Here is a 17,694-nt window from a genome sequence, read left to right on the forward strand (position 1 = left end):
ATATATAAGAGATGTTCAAGTTATCAACTTTGAAAAGGTAAAAACATATAAGAATATTGTTAGCACAAAGTAACATCTGCATGAACCTGACACGCAGTACTCACAGGAAACAATCCATTATGGAAAGAAAGCTAAAGGATTGCTGTAAGACAAACTTTACTTTTATAGGTAAACTTTAAGCATGTAGATTTATAAAGTTATTTTGCATGGATCATTAAAATAAATTGCTCTCAGGTGCATGTGCACGCACCACCAGCAGTCAGGCGCATAAATCAACACGCAAATACAAGGAAACATACAATGACTGTCAACATCTCTACATGCAGGCCAACTATTATTAATAAGCACTCTTTATTGCAAGTTTTGAGTAACTAGGAGTACAGCATAGGAGTAACATGGTAGCTCACTTTTTGGATGAGCCATGCTGTGCAATTTTTCTCTCAAGGCTAGCCTTGTCAGCACCAACGACCTTATCAATCTCTTTGCCATTTATCACACAGGAGAATGTTGGAACACTGCTGACATTCCAGCGATGAGCAACAATGCCTAGTTCATCAATGTCCACCTTAAGAAAAACGACATTCCGGTGCGCTTCAGCTAAGCTTTTGTAAACAGGTCCCATGAGACGACATGGCCCACACCATGTTGCAGTGAAATACAGAATCACAAGCCTAGACAAGCTTGACGCAGCCTTAAGTTTTGTTTCCAGCTCATTAGATGAGTGGACAGTGATCACCTCACCTGATAAATGCCACAAAATTTGTACAAATCAGCCGCATTAAATCAATATCTATACTACTATAAAAACAAAAAACTTAGGCTGGGATACTTTTGATTTAAACGGTCCAATCATTAATTTAATTTCATAATTATCTATCCAATTCTTGTGGACAACTGTTACTCTCCCCTAAGCAACTCTATATTTATAACTTTTTACCTGCACTAATTGCCTCCTAACTACTCTTAAATTTTGTTCTACTCCCCCAGTTCCATAATGAGTATAAGGCACGCACGCATTTCAAGATTTTGTTTTGACCACCAATTAGACCAAAAAAATGTGAATTATGTATTACAAAAATTATACCGTCCAAAACTTCTTTCAGATATGAATCTAATGGTATAATTTTTATAACACATAATTCACATTTTGTTAGGATAATTGATGGTCAAAGTTGGACCTCGAAATGCGTGGGCGCCTTATATTATGTAACGGAGGGAGTATAATTTTCCTGTCCTTACAAAATTGGTCTTTTACGTGATACTTTTCACTAATACAAACAAGCAAACATACACATCTAATGCAAGTTTTGCAAAAAGAAGAAGATAGTCATAATTTAATGAAATTATGTTATATGATATGTGGTTGACATGCATTGCATGTCTACGTTTGCTAGCTTCAGCAATAAGTAGCAATATTCAGTTCTTCTTTTGCATAGAAAATTTTACGGAGTAATAAAAAAGAAGAATGTTTAAGTTTTAAACCTTTCTTCAAAAAAGTAAAAACTCATTCTATACTTCCTCCTATTATCTTCTATACCTAAATAGGAGATCCCCACTAGCTATTTCTCTCAACATGCAAGCATCCCACCTCACTAGGCTGCCATGTAAACCATGCCACCACATCAAATCATGCATGTCCTTTTTTAAGCCATGGATGTATTCATTTACATTTTTGTATTAATCTATAAATTCAAACCATGTCATCTCATCAATTAAATCATGCCCTTTTGGAAAAGTTCTCTTTTCATACATCATTTTGTCATGCATGCCACCTCATCAAGGCATGCATGTTGTTTTTTCCCATCAAGTCATGCATGTTCTTTATAAATCATTTACGCTATGAAATAATAAAGAATGTCGTACAATTTCGTTACATGTTTTTCATTTTAAATAATCTTGCGTTGCTAATCAATTTCACTCACGTTAACGGAACATTCCCGCAACAACGTGCGGGCAATCATCTAGTTTTATATAAAGTCTGTACCGCGATAATTTAACAAATAAGTATGAAATGAACTTACCATCCTTTACAACAGCAGAAGCAGCACTAACCTGCACAACAGTATATACAAGAACATTAGTATCCGTAAGGTATCAAGACAGTCGCACAAATATCTAAAATGGTTTGTATATTGGGTCTAGCAAGTCTCAATCTTAATGGTAGAACTTGAAACGCAAAGAGACCAGTTCTTGTAGAGAACTTGCTACTTTGATCGACCATTTGGAAAGATGGTTACCTCCTCAGCCTGTTTACGCTGTCTTTCCATGTCAGCTTTTTTCACTTCCCGCTCTTTACGCAGGCGTTCATATTTTTTCCTGTGCTCCTCAATTTTGTGTACATTGGGTTCAACCTGTAAATGGAATGCAAGTCTGAGATACGTTCTTACTTTAAAGTTTAAATGGACAGGGTCAGTGTTCTCCCTACTCCCATTTTTCCAGGCTAGCTCTGGTTAATAGTTATAACCTTCTTCAGCTCTGAGCAAATCTCTTCATCAAAATCCAATTTTGCTGCCAAGTGAAGGTCATGAGCAGCATCCTCCCACTTCCCAAGCATAGCTTTTGCCATCCCACGTGATTTATATCCTTTAGCAGAATCTGGATTAATCTGAGCAAGTGACACATTGCACAGGAAGGGAAGTTGGTTATGAGCATATATGGACAGCAATGGGATTTTTTAACAGAAATGTCCAAACCTGCAATGCTGCATCTGCATCACGAATAGCTGCGTTTGGTTTCTTCATCTTCATAAAAACGCCAGCTGCATAAATTGCATCTGAAATATGAGCACCATATAAAGTACAGATCAGATGAATGATTACAATACATAAAGCAACTTTTGATACCCCTGGTTGCATAGAGAATAGCTGAAGTGGGGTTCAGCAAGATGCCATCCGTCAGGCACTCAACAGCTTCGATAAGTTTACCTAATACACAAAACCACACTGATTCAACTATCAAAATATTACGAGGCCTTTCGGTATCGAGTAAAAGACAGTTTCTAGACCGCTGAACAAAAAAAAAACAATTCAGACTCTTATATAACTAAACCTTGCCTTCTGAAAGTGCGTCGAGGCCTTCCTTTTTGTAGAGCTGTGCCTTGTCACGGTTCTCATCAGAGACTTCCACTGATGGATCTCCCATCTGTAATAAAAAAGGGGAAAGGAACATCATCAATTTTTTCACACCCACCGACACACAAAATATGTTCCTACCAAATCATACTACTTGTTTCACCCAAATACGGACCTTCTGTGGAGGATCATTATCTGGCTCAAAAACTTCCCCTTCCAACTCGATGTCTGACTCCATGATTTCATCCTCAAAGCTGTTTTCTCCCACCTTTTCCATGCCTTCTTCCGCTTTCTGCAAAAACTGGATTTCATCAAAATTCAACAAATTTGTGCAGTTCTTGTTCAACAACTTGCATAATTCCACCTAACATCAAGACACAAACAAGATAACCCCACAGAGACTACATCCAAATCGAGACTAGGATGTAAGCAGTACGCAATAAAGATACCGAGAAAGATTACCACCGGAACCCTCGCTCCAAGGCTGCAAACAGGGGCAAGAAGGATGTCAAACACAAAGAAACAAAGAAAAGTACATTTAAATAGAGAACACAAGGGAAGAGGGTGGGGGTCTACTACTTTGTCAAAATCGCGAGTACAGGGTTTCCTTGACTCTTCCTCTGACTCTGGTGGTAACAGGATAAGCAAATATTCGATCGAGAGAGGTCAGGAACCTGAGGAGATAGTCTGTGAAGAAGTGGAGGTTGGGCTGGTAGAGAAGAGTAGGCCTGGAGCGGCAACGAGAGATGAGAAACTGCAGCTGAGCCACCGCTGCATCGTCCAGACCATCTTCCATGTCTTGCTACTTGAAATTGCAGGGAAATATTTTTCCCTTAAAGTATTGGTGATGGCGATGAATTCTGAGTGAAAAGTGTATATGGATTGGTGATGTTGATGAACTCTGGGTGAAAGGTGTCTATGGATTGGTGATGCTGATGAGCTCAGGGTTGAGAGGAGATGCCATGGAGATGTAGATGTCTCTGTGTGCTTGTTTTTGTAGTTTTTTTATCTCATAGATCGATCATGGGTCTATATAGGGTAGTGTCTCGTGTATAACTCATATTTGGATAAAATTGTATACAATTTATTGTGGTGTAATTGGGGCGTTTCGTTTCCATATTCTATTTTTATACAATACTTCCACAACAAAATCATGTTAAAATCGGTTGTCACAATAAATGCGTAGATGTAGTGCAAAATTAGCATGACTATTAAAATACTACTGGGTGAGGTATTTTTCACATCTAACCCATTAACGCAATGCAACCTGGGAGATCGCTGGGCTAGGCCACGTCACCATTCTGCTTCTGTTTTGTTTGAGACTTCAAGCTCCTTCTAGACCTCTTGATGATTCTGGCCAGCTCGGATTTTGGGTCCCACACGTCATAGACTTTGCGTGTCACGTTTAGAGTGAGATTTTGCCGGAGGAAGTGCGTGGTGGCAAACTTGTAATTTTCTTGACCGTGGGGTGGGGGCTCGGGCGCCCGTCCCACGAAGCTCACGCCTATGCCTCCCCCGCGCCGCGCCGCCGCCAGGTCGTCTCCATGGCGCCCGTCGTCGCTCCCGCCACCGACCGTGCCGCCCCTGCAACTCACCTTCCTCTTCCTCCCCGACGAGATCCGCCCGCTCGCTTGACCAGCAACCACCAATGCCGAGGCCGTGGGGGTGGATTTGACAACTCGGTTGATAATTGCTGACGCCTGCCCAAGGAGCAGCCGCCACTCAGCCTGGTGAACCTCCGACCACCTCTCACACCCTGTCGGTTTTCAGCCGTGGATGGATGGATGGCCAGGCGATGGTTCGTGGAGGGAGTCGCCGGTCGCACACCGTCCTGCACCTGCACTGTCCAATGTCTACGCCCATCGAGCTCCTTCTTCTCTACCCATGTACACTTTGATTTTGCTTAATACTTGCTTTCTGCATTCAATTTTTTTAGCAACTGATTAAACCTGTAAAAATTGTAGGAGAAATTGGTCGACGTTTTTGACAATTGAATGAAGGCGGCCGCAAAGAATGAATGGATTGGACTCGAGAAAAGAAATAAAGACCTCGTCTTGAGAAAGGTATAGAGTTGAGCTCGGTTTACTTCAAACTCCTCACAGAGGTATAGAGTTGAGCTCAGTTCATTTAATCATCTTAAGAGATTCCTCTAAATAAATCATCTTCAGAGAGACACAGAGTTGAGTTCAGTGTCTATCTCTATAGGAAACTTGCCTGCTGCATCTACTGCTATGTTGTGTGCATTATTCTCAATTTGTCTATTTTGTTTAATGAATTCTATTCATGTGTGGTGAAGAAATTTGCTTACTGTATTTCAACCGTCTCCATGCGCAATAACCAGTTCTTTATTCACTGTAGGTCTCTTGGGAGCGCTTTCATTTGTCGTCCTGCTTTTATCTCTTGGGCATAGCATATAATAATTTGTTCTTTGTTTTATTCAGGTCAAGGACATCACGGATGAGTTACAAGAGCAGCTTAAAAGTCTGGAGAATGGAGAGGTATTTCGTCTATGCATTTTTTATGTTTCTGCACATGGACATTTCATTAAAGTTTTGCTGTGAATCGATCCAATTAATGATCCATGTTGTGCCCCCATTGATTGGTTCGATTCGTGTTGTTTGATTTATTTGTCTGTGTATACATATACTCAAATTAATCATTTGTACAAGCAGAGAAGAAGGTGTGCCTTATTCTCAATTTTTCTATTTTGTTTAGTGAATTCTATTCATGTGTGGTGAAGAAATTTGCTTACTGTACTTCAACCATCTCCATGCGCAATAACCAGTTCTTTATTCACTGTAGGTCGCTTGGGAGTGCTTTCATTTGCCGTCCAGCTTTTATCTCTGGGCATGACATCTAATAATTTGTTCTTTGTTTTATTCAGGTCAAGGACAAGGACATCACGGATGAGTTACAAGAGCAGCTTAAAATTCTGGAGCATGAAGAGGTATTTTGTCTATGCATTTTTATGTTTCTGCACATTGACATTTTATCAAAGTTTTGCTGTGAATCTATCCAATTAATGATCCATGTTGTGCCCCCATTGATTGGTTTGATTTCGTGTTGTTTGATTTATTTGTCTGTGAATACATATACAAAAATTAATCAATTGTACAAGCAGAGAAGAAGGACATGGTCGGAATGCAGGAACAGAACAGGTGTCTCTTGAAACAGGTGTCTACCTCGATTTGACTAAACTTCTGTTACTAAACCTGTCATCTAATGTGTTTTTTTGCCTTTAGGTTTTTGTCTGGAAAATCATTGAGATGCATGACAAGTATGTACCATTGTTTGAGCTAATACCATTATTTGATATGTTTTTGGTACTTCAAAATTGTTGTTACTGATTACACCCGGACATGGGAGAAGACATCTTAGGGGTCTGGAAGAGAGAGAACGATCTCAGCTGTGTGGGGATGGTGACCTGGCCCAGGTACAACCAACAGTATCCTGATGCAACAATCTCTATGTTACCCATCAAATTAAAGAAGCCAATTTCATCTCTTCCATTAGTTAGCTGTTGTTCAGATTCCATTTAATGGTCATTCATGAATACATGCAGCTAAGTTGGGGAAAACCACTGATGTACCTGAACAAGTTGACAGAGGAGTGCTCCTGGCTGAGTTTCGTGCTTGGGAACTTTACTTCTTGTGTACAGGTTGCTGGTACACTCTTTTAGCTTCTTTTTTTCTTGGCAAACTTAGGTCAGATTTTGTATGGTTCCTACAAAGTAAGTTGGTACTAAGGATTACAAGGTTCTGTCTGAAGCCTATTTAGTATGAAGTGCATTTGGATTTTTTTCCGCTGTAATGGATCTTTCTTTTCTTTATTCTACTAATTCATGATAGATCTTTTCTAGATCTATTTCTGTGCCTCAAACTTGAATTCTGGTGTCCCAAATATTCAGACCTTTCAAAGCAGAAGTTTGCAGTTTCAAAATGGAAGTCAGTATATGCGCAAACAAAAGCAGGCCAATGCACGGGTAGTGTGAGATAATATATCCTGCAAATGTTTCTATGAAGTCAGTGTTAGTACCCGTGTTTTTTTCATGAGTAAATGGAAGGAGAGAGCATTGTAAAGAACACAAAGACAACTTGATAATGCAGATTGCCACCACCATGGGTGGGATTGCTCCAACTTAAGCCATCCTTAATTAGGAGTTAGGTGCCTTTCCATCTATGTTTTTGAAGTGGAATCTTGTGGAAGAACCAGTCTGTAGGTCCTAGATTCAGCATTGGCCAAGCCATTTTGTATCTGGACTAAACTGGCTTTTGAGGTACCAACAAAATGATACTCTTGGTCTCATTATCTCCATGTCGATCCATGTTTCCATTTGCAGACCTTCACAAAATGTGGTAGCTTCATATGGGAGACATAGTTGAGCTGGTGCTTGTTTTAGTATTGAGACTGTATTCATGGTCGGTTCGTAAATACTTCTCGGATTTGTTTGCATGTCTGATTTATTTTTTATATGCCATTCCTTTGTTTCACGTTTTGTTTCAACAAGATGTATGTATCTTGTCTCCAGGGATTGATGTTGTGGGATATCGAATTATTTTTCTTTGATCAAAGGAATGGATGCTCTTATCCTGGTCTGCACACATTAGGTACAGATCAAGGAGGTCAATGGAGGAGGGTACGGGACAGTTGAGCCGACGGTGCCGTGCATAGTGGGAAGGTGGAGGTGCGACGATGGGTCTTATCATGGTCCTTTATTCAGTGTGGATTCTCCAAAAGGCTGCAATCATGGCAAAACTATTTCTGAGCCTGTCATTGGTGAGTACCATCTCTCTAGGGGTGTGCGTGCGCAAGCCAAGTGTTTAATGCATTGCTTCTTGGTAGAAATTGTTTGATGTTCTTTTCATATACCCCATTACAGAGATATAAATATAAGTAAGGGCATATTTGCGACATCAAATGGAAATGAAATTTGTAGCCAGTGGTTGGGATCAAAGTGTTATTAGGATTATACAAATGAGTTATATACTTTCATTTGTAGCTACTGGTTGGGATAAAAGCACGCTTAATAATTGTCCACCATTACATGGTGTTTACTGAATAGATAGTTAAAATATTTGAATTGCAAGAATATTTTTTGCCATGTGCATTTATGCAGTGTTCTTTTTTCTGTACATCAACATGATAGATTAGAAAGTTGTCGAGTTATATTCTTTCTTGAAGATCATTTCATTAGGAATTTGTATGTAGTGCAATGATGGCCATTGTATAGCAGCATTAGAGAATGCTGAGAGGAAGCATATACCCTCTCATGTTGGCAATACATTGTCTTTTTTTGTATTGATGAAGATACAATAACATATGGAGAGATTGAGTTGTGGACTTGTGGTTGGTGTATTTGTCATCTCGCTTTCTTAATTGTTGTTTACCCATAAGTAGTACTCCCTCCGTCCCGAAATAAGTGACGTTGATTTGTATAGGTTTTTATACAAATCCACATTACTTATTTTGGGACGGAGGGAGTACAAATTTATGGTTGAATGCTGAATTTCTAATTACACCCCTCCTATTTGCATTCGGATTGAGAGCAGAGAATAAAAAGGCAACCTCTAATTCAGATTCAGCATTCGGATTAAGCCAAAAAAAAGAATAAAAAAGCAAATGCTGACCATCTGGTAAGCGTTGAGCTTTTGTCTACCACAACCGAGCATTTTATTGAACGCTATTATTCCAACTTTGGTTATTTTATTAACCTTGCAATGTCTATATTTCTGACACCATCTAGGAATACCTATTTTGAGTCCAGTTGAGATCCTAACATCCTTTTCCTGTATGGGTATAGATGACTAATTTTCCACCTTCCCTGTTTTTGGTACTACGGTATGAGGCAGCACTCCGAGCTTTGACTTCAATACTTCATATGTGAATAATTTCAGTACTGTAAAGATTTTTCCATGAAGAACACACAAGTCACTGCAGACACCAAGCCTGTTTTCTGCGATTTTTCTGGGATTTTATTTGTCCGAGTACGTTAGAAAAGAGTTTTTTGTTCTTTCCCATCGTTAGCAGTCTAAGTTTTTTTAACAGTTGAGTAATGTGAATACAACTATAACATCCAGCCGGCTTGGTATTTGTGTTTGTTAATGTGCTGTATAGAAGCTACGAGTGTGCTTGATCCAGCTTTGTGTGGTACTTACACCGCTGTCCCCACCAGAGCAAAATAAACACAAGGTTGGGCTCTTCAAACAATAAAATCGGCCACGACAGTCACAAGTTTTCCAGCAATTACGAAAATCAATTTGTCCCTCCAAGAATCGAGCTTCGCAAGAACATCCATGAAGGCGCCCAAACTCTACCCAGATAGCCTGATTTACTCCCAGGAGGCGCGCCCCAACATCTAGTAGAAGTGAATGACAAGCACAATGTGACAGATTGCAGTGATCTAGGATCATCTGGCTGCATCCGATTTGGTTTGTGAGCTCATTTGATTCCTAGAACTGTTACACGTGTTATAAACTAGACCAGTGATTGTCCATGCTATGCACTCAAGGATGCAATAATAATCTACACAGAACCATCATAAAAGATGATAATTTTCCCATACAATTTGATTTGTGTATCGGTGCTCCTATAGATGTTGAACATTGAAGACAGAATTATAACCATGGATATAAAGCTGATATACCTAACATTCCATTTAAATTTAACTACAGTTGCTTCTCCTGTAAGATGAGCTTCCATGTTTAGTGGGTGATAGAACCATGGCTAAATTAGCCAACGCGCAAAATCCATTACTCCCTCCGTTCCACACGGAGGGAGTACTTAAATTAGCCAACTCAAATTTTGCTCTCGCAAAAATGTACTCAAACTTTGAAAATCTAGACCCGAATCCTAGAGGAAAAATGAATATCATACGCATACCGGCTTGAATAGAACGCAAGAGAATTTAGTGACTCACGTTCCGCATCAAAGTCCCCAAACAAGAACGCAAATGTTATGAAGCTGAACAAGTAGCGCGAGTTCTAGGCATGGCACAAATCAAACTTCCCGACACTCGCCACTAGGTCGAAAAACATCTGGATCAAAATTGCAATCAATGGATAAAATATCTAGGCGACACGCATCAAAGGAGAGGCAAGGTGCTCACGTAGTCTTAACTCCTGCTGATGCCGCCGGCAGCCGTGCCCTGCCTTCGTCCAATGACCCTAGCTCCCCGCAGCTAGACCTGCCCTTGCTCGCGGTCGCCGGAGGGAGGCGGAGGCGTCGTGGCCGCTCGCGGCCGCGGAGGGAGGCGTCGGGGTCGCCGGTCTTTCGCGGTCGCCGAGGTCGCCGGTGCAAGGCGGCGGCGGTGCTCCCGGTCGCCAGAGGGGGTTACTCCTACGTCGCTCCAACGCTTCGCGAGAACGAGGCGTGGATTTTCCCCGAAGTGCTGGACTGCTGGGTCGCGGAGATTTTCCCCGTGGAAAGGCCGTGGAAAAGGCGGGGATATCTTCCACTCATGGGCTACCAAACGCGTCCGTGGGCTCCTTGGGCCAAATTTGGCCCGCGGTTTTCTCACCCAGGGAAAATCAACCCCATTTCACCCTCTCCGTCGGGGACGGCCAACTCCACCCCAAATCGATGCCGGAACCACCCATCTCACCGGCGTCAGTCCGAAGCAGATAGAAAGGCCATCCGCCACAAAGATCCTCCCGCGCCACCGCAGCGACCGTCGTTGGAAGACCACCGACAGCTCCAAGCCCACCCTGCGACCAAGTGTTCGACGATTTGCCAAGGCCATGGATTCGGACGACGAGGAGATGCTTGGCTGCGCTGTTTGATGAGGAAGTTGCCGCTGCCGATGATGCGGCCTCCGGCGGTGAAGAGGAGCATCAGATGATCCTCTCTGCCCTTCTTGGTCTGATCGCTCAGGATGCACCGCGGCCAAGCAAGGGAGGATCGACGAAGGGCCGCCGCAAGAGCAAGGCGAGATGGAGGAAGGAGGGCTAATGCATGATGTACACTCACTACTTCGCTGATGATCCATTGTACAACTATGTGGTCTTTCGACGTCGTTTCAAGATGTCTCGGAAGCTTTTCTTGAACATTGCGGAATACCTTGGGGAGAACGACGATTACTTCAAATTGAAGAGAGACGTCGTCGGCACACTTGGTTTCTCAACATCAGAAATGCACGGTATCCCTCCGGTTGCTTGCGTATGGAATTCCTGAAAACATCAATTGTGTGTATAGGTTCTGTAGGGAAATTGTGGCAGTGTTTGGAGATATCTAATTGAAAACACACATTGCATAAGACACAGCTCATATCTTGGCACAGAACGCAGAAAGAGGATTGTCAGGTCGCAGCATCAACTGTATGCATTGGTCATGCAAGAACTGTCCATTTGCACACCAGGACATGTATAAAGGTCACAAAGGATCATGTAGTGTAGTGCTTGAGACAGTGGCCGGTCAGGATTTGTGGATTTGGCAAGCAATTTTCGGTATGGCAGGATCGCACAATGACATCAATGTGCTGAAATTCTCGAATGTGTTCGCCAAGCTTGTTAAAGGCACTGCTCCTCCGGCGAACTATGAGATCAATGACCATGTGTACACCAAGGGATACTACGTGGCAGATGGCATCTATCCAAGATGGTCAACTTTTGTGAAGACAATCTCACACACACCCTTAGGAGGAGCAAGATCTTGGTTTGCGACGCAACATGAATCTTGTAGGAAGGATGTCGAGTGGGCATTTGGTGTGTTGCAGGCTCGATTTGCCATTGTCTGATACCCTGCTCACACCTGGTCCAAAGATCAGATGTGGGAAGTCATGACTTCGTGTGATCACTGAGACCGAGAAAGAATGTCCGGCCGTGTATGATACTGAACCGTATGAACAGATGGGTCCTCTAGCCGACGTTCATCACCATGTGCCGGCCGCCTTTGCTGCTTTCCTCGACCAGCGTCAGAAAATTCAAGACGTTGGTACTCATAAGCAACTTCAAGATGATTTGGTGAAGCATTTGTGGAGGCTCGGAGGAAAAAATCTAGTTCTTTTATTTGTTTGGTTGAATTTGCTTGAATTGTGTTTCAAAACTTATTAAATAATGTGCTTGTTTCAGTTTGGCAAATTTGCAAAAGTTGGTGTAGGGGAGCCGTTTTTTTTGGGGGGGGGGGGGGGGGGGGGGGCTCAACCCCAAACAGAAACACACCCCACATACGGCCGGAAAAACGCGTTGTCAGACGCCGTATTGGGGGCGCGAGTGGGGATGCTCTATTCATAATTCACATGACATCAACAGTTCAATAGATATTCAAACCACCATATATTTGAATAGGTAGTATGTTATTCAACAGTTTAGCGAACCATACAATTAAACCGAGCACTATACATCTATATCAATATATTAAATTGGAGTTGGTGGTGATGGTACGGGCGTCGCGGTACGTCACTTCACCGAAATTACGAATCTGCCACCGTTGCCCCACGCGCCTTTTAATCCCGGCTCCCACGGTTCTCAACCACAGAAAAAACACGTGCCGCCCAAAAAAAACAACAACAGAGCACTCCTCGCTCCTCCTCTCCTACGAATCTCACCCCCACCCGATCCGGATCTCGCCAGCGCCCGCCGCCGCTCTTGGTCGCCTCCACCAGCTCGTGCGCGTCGGTGGCGTCCGTGTGCGGAAGGCGGCTGCGGACCCGCGACTCCGTCGCACGCCCCAACCGCCGCCTCCACCGACTCGTGTGTGCCGGTGGCTCCCCGCGGGACTTGGACAGCGATGGGATGAGCCTGAGGCCGGTATGGTGGTGGCCTCGCGCAAGGCAGCAGGAACCGCGTCGGCGTGAGCCATCGGTGGCCCTCCCGACGGGCAGTGCCGCGCGACGACCAGTGGCCGGACGCGATGTGTGGGCGGCGCGCGGGTGCAGCGAACGGGCGGACAAGGCTGTGAGAGGGCGCATAGGCATACCGGGCAGCAAGTGGGAGCAGGCGGCGCGCAGGAGCGGACGGGCAGCGGGAATCTATGGGCGGAGGCGGTGCGCACAAGCAGGCGGCCGCGCAATGTTCGGTGACAAGGAGAGGAGGAGTTTGCACTCAGGCTGGATGGAGAGGATAGTCAGAGGGAGAGCGAGAGAAATTGGGAGAAGTGATTTGAGAAATAAAATAGGGAGCAGGAGTAATAGGAGAGCAAAAAGGCTGTTTTATACTGCCGCTTGCTTTATACGATGGTTGTTGTTGCTTGCTGTCTTGATCGATATATGGATGCTTGTTGTTTAAATCATCACCACTGTCTTGATCGATATACTGATACTTGTTGTTTAAATCATCACCACACGGGAGGTCGAGCAGCTTGGACGGATGGAAGTGATAAACGTTATCATTGCTACATGTTTTTCATTATTCATGGTTATATTGAGAATCACTTCATGAATTCAGCAAAAAGTTAAAAAACGCTCACACATGACTTTTCAAGTGTGGTGTATGTTAGAACAGTGATAACCTGAAGGTAGAGAACAAAAGAGTTGAACATGTGTCACTTTCTCTTTACACGAAATATAGAAATAAGACATGTGGAAAAAAAAAGACCAGAGTATAGACTAGAAAATAAATATATCATAATTGTTATATACATATGTGCTCATGAAACACAACAACATTTGATTTGACGTTTTGATACAATTTTTCGTTGTTCCGTAGCAACGCACGGGTCTTTTTGCTAGGAATACATGATGGGCAGAGGAGCATCATCAATCAACACGTTTCATTTAAGAGCAAATGGAGCACAGAGAGTATAATGTCTAGTGGAGGCACTATTGGTTCCTGGATCAGGACTGTAGGGAAGAAGCGGTAGATGCACAAATCGTAGAAACAACTATACAGTCTCTGTTCCAAAAATTATAAACGTATAATTAAGTTGGTATTTTATAGAATACTACTCGATCTTTGATAAATATGAAGAAATGTAAGGTGGACTATGCATCCATATTCATTATTGAGATCACCATTTGCTCAGTTCCAAGCAAAACCACCTCCAGTACTGGTAGATCCCAGGTACAAAAGCATTCTACAGTATGTACAAAAGCATTTTTTTTTGTAAAGTTGTACAAAAGCATTTACCGTTGCACAAAAATTGCATTCACCATCCTATGTACAACCAGTCTGACCCAGTCACGCACATACAGATCCTAGGTACAAAATCCTCACAAAAATTGCCAGCAATGTAATCTAGTACATGAACAGGTTCAAATATGCGACATAAGTTCTTGCATCCTGCAGCTTATACCAAGTCAAAACAGAAGAACCTGGTCGATACCGTGAAAACCGCAAGCTTATAGTTTGATACTGCTAAAATTAACATTATTCCATTCTGCAATACAATGGGCAACGGCGAAAACAAATAAAACGAAGTATGCAACATGAGCTCTTGCATTCTGCAGCTTTGTAAGTTCATAAAGAAAATAGAAGTACAGTACAAATGTAAGCCTATAGTTTGATACTGCTAAATTAACATATTTCTTTCTGCAATACAATGGTGCAATGGCCAAAAAAAAAAATTAACAATCAAGGGTCTGCAACTGACAGCTCTCTTGTTAGTTGGGTGGGTTTACACCATCTAGACCAGCATTACGGTGAGCTAGCCAAGGAAAATACATCATAAACAATAATAAGAACAGGATCAATAACATGTATCATGTCTTTCTCTTGAGCCCTCCTCGCCTGAGTGCAAAAGTTTTTACGGCTTTGCGTTAGTCAGCATCGCCGAATCTATGGACATCGGAAGATGATCAGATCAGATCTGTAGTCTTGTACTTGGGGACTGCCCACTAAAGCTGATGTTCCTGGGCCGGCCTAAACACAGTGAATCGTCGGCGTTGCTTGAGAAGGCAATGTCTGTGCATGATGACTTGCTGTTGTCGTTGGCGCTCCCGACCGTGTCACTGCTCTCCATCGGGCTCTTTGCTGATGGATACGGCGCAGCAGTTGTCACTCTGCAAAAGAAGCACAGACATAAACATCAGCCTACGAGCATAAATGCAGGCTGCAAAGGAAGGAGGAATCGCTAGTAATTGTTCTACAAAACTTCGACAATAAACTACATGAATAATATAGTTATATTCTACAAAACTTCAACAGTAAACTACATGAATAATATAGTTATTATTCTACAAAACTTTGACAGTAAACTACATGAATAATATAGTTATACCTTTCTTTCCGTTTCTCCAAGAACCGGGCAAGGGATGCCTTCCGAGCTTGAGGAACAGCTGCAACCATAAAGACCAACATCAATACATCATGCAGTATATCAATTAAACAAAACTTACTCAACATTATATAACAGCAGCAGAAACTGCACTGCGTAAACACCCATACCTCTTGGCATAATAGCTGCAGCAGTGGTAGCGGCTAGTGTCACGGGGTGAGTTGACGGTGATTGACTTATGGGAAGCACAGCCAATGGACTTGAAGATTTTGGCACTGTGGAGTCGATGTTGGAACTAGAGGCGCTCTTGGAGAGACATGCAGCTTGAGATGCTGCACAGATCGGTTTGGAAACACCTGACACAGGAGGCGAAACATGCTGTAGTTTCTGAAGTTGCATCTGCTTTGGAGGTGAAACCTCATGTGCCACGACTTTAGCCGGAGAGAAAAAAGTTGCATCTGGACTGCGAGCAACAGCACTGGGTGCACTTGGAAGAGATCCTCTGCTAGCTAAAAACATAAGTTCCTGAGCCTGTAATGATGAGACAATTATTTAGTTGAGCTGGCAAACCTAAAATGACCACATGGACAAGAAAATGCACTATCCATGCAAAGAAATTGTACCTTCTCTGCTGAGACGTTGTTGAATACATTGACAGAGCCAGCATAAAAGATAGTTAATTGCGCCGTCTTCGGCTTTGGCGTGTCCCTTTACAAGGAAGACAAGCTATATTTCAGTTCAATCTTGACTGTATAGCCACTTTTGTAAATCAACAGCCAATAACATAGTGAATTATTCTACCTTGATCTATACACGCCAACGGTAGAAGCAGCGACCGCATTACTCATTGCGAAAGGTGGCTGCTTGAACGTACCACTACCAACGACGCCATTCGGTAGGTTAGGCGAACTCTGGACCCTGAACACCTGATTGTTAGGATTGAACGACGACACAGGAACCACTCTAGCAGCATTAAGAACATGCTGCTGATGTTGATGCTGCTGCGCCGGAGGCTGTCCGGCATAAGCACCACGGACAGCGGCGTACTGCGGGCTGCCGTGGCTCTCGGCACCAAATGATCTCTGCAGAACAAGACAACCCCAAAAACAATTAGCAAAACTCACAAACAACTTGAATCATGCATAAGAAAATGAAGGAAAGCAGCACCAGCTACCTGTGGCGTCAGGACACGAGAGGACTGCTGCTTGTTAGCGCCATCGAAGGAGGAGAATTGGGGGAACGCGGGCTCCCCCTGTTCCTCCCGGGCCGCCGACCTGAAAGACATGACCGCCGGCGTGGCGCCGGCCCTGGTGGCGAAGGACCAATCCATCGGCGGTGCCCCTCCTCCTCCTCCAAAGTGAGCTGGGGATAAAACAGCACACAATTCTCAGTCAGGCTCGGACGCCGGCGTCTATATAGACACACACACGAAGAGAAGAACCATGGATCCGTTAAACATCCCCATCCTACCCACGAAACAGAGGCTAATCGAAATCAGCAAACGACATGCGCGTGTACCGGAAAGATTTGGCCAGTCTGCCCCGGAAAAAATTCCTCGCTTCCTTATATATGCGGCAAGGGAGCCGCCGAAAGGAATTCGGCAGCCATACCACACGCGCTCTCTTTTCGAAAACAAACGAACGCAGAGGAACATGGGGGGAGGAAGGGGAAGAAACAAAAGAAGAAAGAAAAAAAAGGCAGAAAAGAAAGCCGGGATTGAACCCATCACCGCAAGCAAATGCGTGGGCGGTGCTGCAACGGTGAGAGCCAGAAACGCAGAGGAAAAGACGAGGCGGCAAGCAACGCCTCCGCGAGCCATGGCCATGGGCGCCTGCCTACCCCAAGATTCGTGACGCCCGAACTGCCGAACAGGGGGACTGCACATGGCCAAACCAAGAAGCCGAAACACGGCAACGGCAAAGGCTGAAAGGCTAACCTGATCCCTTCCTGCTCTCGTCCTCAGCGGCGCGCTGCTGCAGCAGCTGCTCCTTCCCTACCGCGCCCAAGAAGTCCCTCTCCATTCAACCGGACTCAGAAAGGGGGCTGCAGAATTTGCCCTCCCAAGGTGGACGGAATAAATGGACGGACACTCCTCCCAGCTCCACGAAGCTTTCCTCTCTCTCTCTCTCTCTCTCGGCTCGGATGTGTGTGCGATTGATGACGACGACGATGCCCCAGACTTGACCGCCGCTCTACCTTTCCTCTTCCTCTTGTACTACGCGGTGCCGGTGTGTGCTTAGCGTCTGATTATTGTACTGTTTAGCGGAGGAGATTGGATCCGGGGGAAATTAAATGTGCGAGATAAATAAAACTAGTCCAGTCAAGAAAGGTGTGGCTGGGCAGGGCGGTGACCGGATCGCGCGGCGGGTCCCGCGGCGCAGCCCACCGGTTTCCGGCTCCCAGCCGGTCGCCCCACGTGGTCGGGCACGAGCACGTCCCGCTCAAAGCTGCGCACAGCCACTGACAGCCCGGTCAA

General features: G+C 44.0%; 2 protein-coding genes across 6 annotated transcripts; both read right to left on the reverse strand.

The window, feature by feature from the left end:
• Positions 1 to 188: 188 nt before the first annotated feature.
• LOC100828640 (TPR repeat-containing thioredoxin TDX) lies at positions 189 to 10,475 on the reverse strand. Of its 4 annotated transcripts, none has more exons than XM_003578041.4 (9): positions 10,177 to 10,475; positions 3,247 to 3,363; positions 3,054 to 3,141; positions 2,844 to 2,924; positions 2,694 to 2,758; positions 2,465 to 2,605; positions 2,238 to 2,351; positions 2,022 to 2,052; positions 189 to 741 (listed from the first exon to the last, which is right to left on the reverse strand). In XM_003578041.4, exons 2-9 carry the CDS (start codon positions 3,346 to 3,348, stop codon positions 404 to 406), a joined length of 960 nt encoding a protein of 319 aa, XP_003578089.1. In that variant the 5' UTR covers positions 3,349 to 3,363; positions 10,177 to 10,475; the 3' UTR covers positions 189 to 403. The 4 variants fall into 4 exon arrangements, with proteins under 4 accessions (XP_003578089.1, XP_024319335.1, XP_024319334.1 ...); XM_024463567.1 differs by lacking the exon at positions 10,177 to 10,475 and adding an exon at positions 9,988 to 10,011; XM_024463566.1 differs by lacking the exon at positions 10,177 to 10,475 and adding an exon at positions 9,988 to 10,011 and having other exon boundaries at positions 3,247 to 3,372.
• A 3,937-nt stretch (positions 10,476 to 14,412) lies between these two features.
• On the reverse strand, positions 14,413 to 17,488 carry LOC100828942 (protein TIFY 6b). Of its 2 annotated transcripts, none has more exons than XM_003578042.4 (7): positions 17,155 to 17,488; positions 16,393 to 16,580; positions 16,020 to 16,300; positions 15,842 to 15,926; positions 15,389 to 15,749; positions 15,222 to 15,279; positions 14,413 to 15,003 (listed from the first exon to the last, which is right to left on the reverse strand). In XM_003578042.4, the coding sequence occupies exons 1-7, from the start codon at positions 17,237 to 17,239 to the stop codon at positions 14,805 to 14,807; spliced, it is 1,257 nt and encodes a 418-aa protein (XP_003578090.1). In that variant the 5' UTR covers positions 17,240 to 17,488; the 3' UTR covers positions 14,413 to 14,804. The 2 variants fall into 2 exon arrangements, with proteins under 2 accessions (XP_003578090.1, XP_024310555.1); XM_024454787.1 differs by lacking the exon at positions 17,155 to 17,488 and adding an exon at positions 16,737 to 17,086.
• Between the last annotated feature and the right edge of the window lie 206 nt (positions 17,489 to 17,694).

Source organism: Brachypodium distachyon, chromosome 4, assembly GCF_000005505.3.
Source record: "Brachypodium distachyon strain Bd21 chromosome 4, Brachypodium_distachyon_v3.0, whole genome shotgun sequence".
Taxonomy (NCBI): Eukaryota; Viridiplantae; Streptophyta; class Magnoliopsida; order Poales; family Poaceae; genus Brachypodium; species Brachypodium distachyon.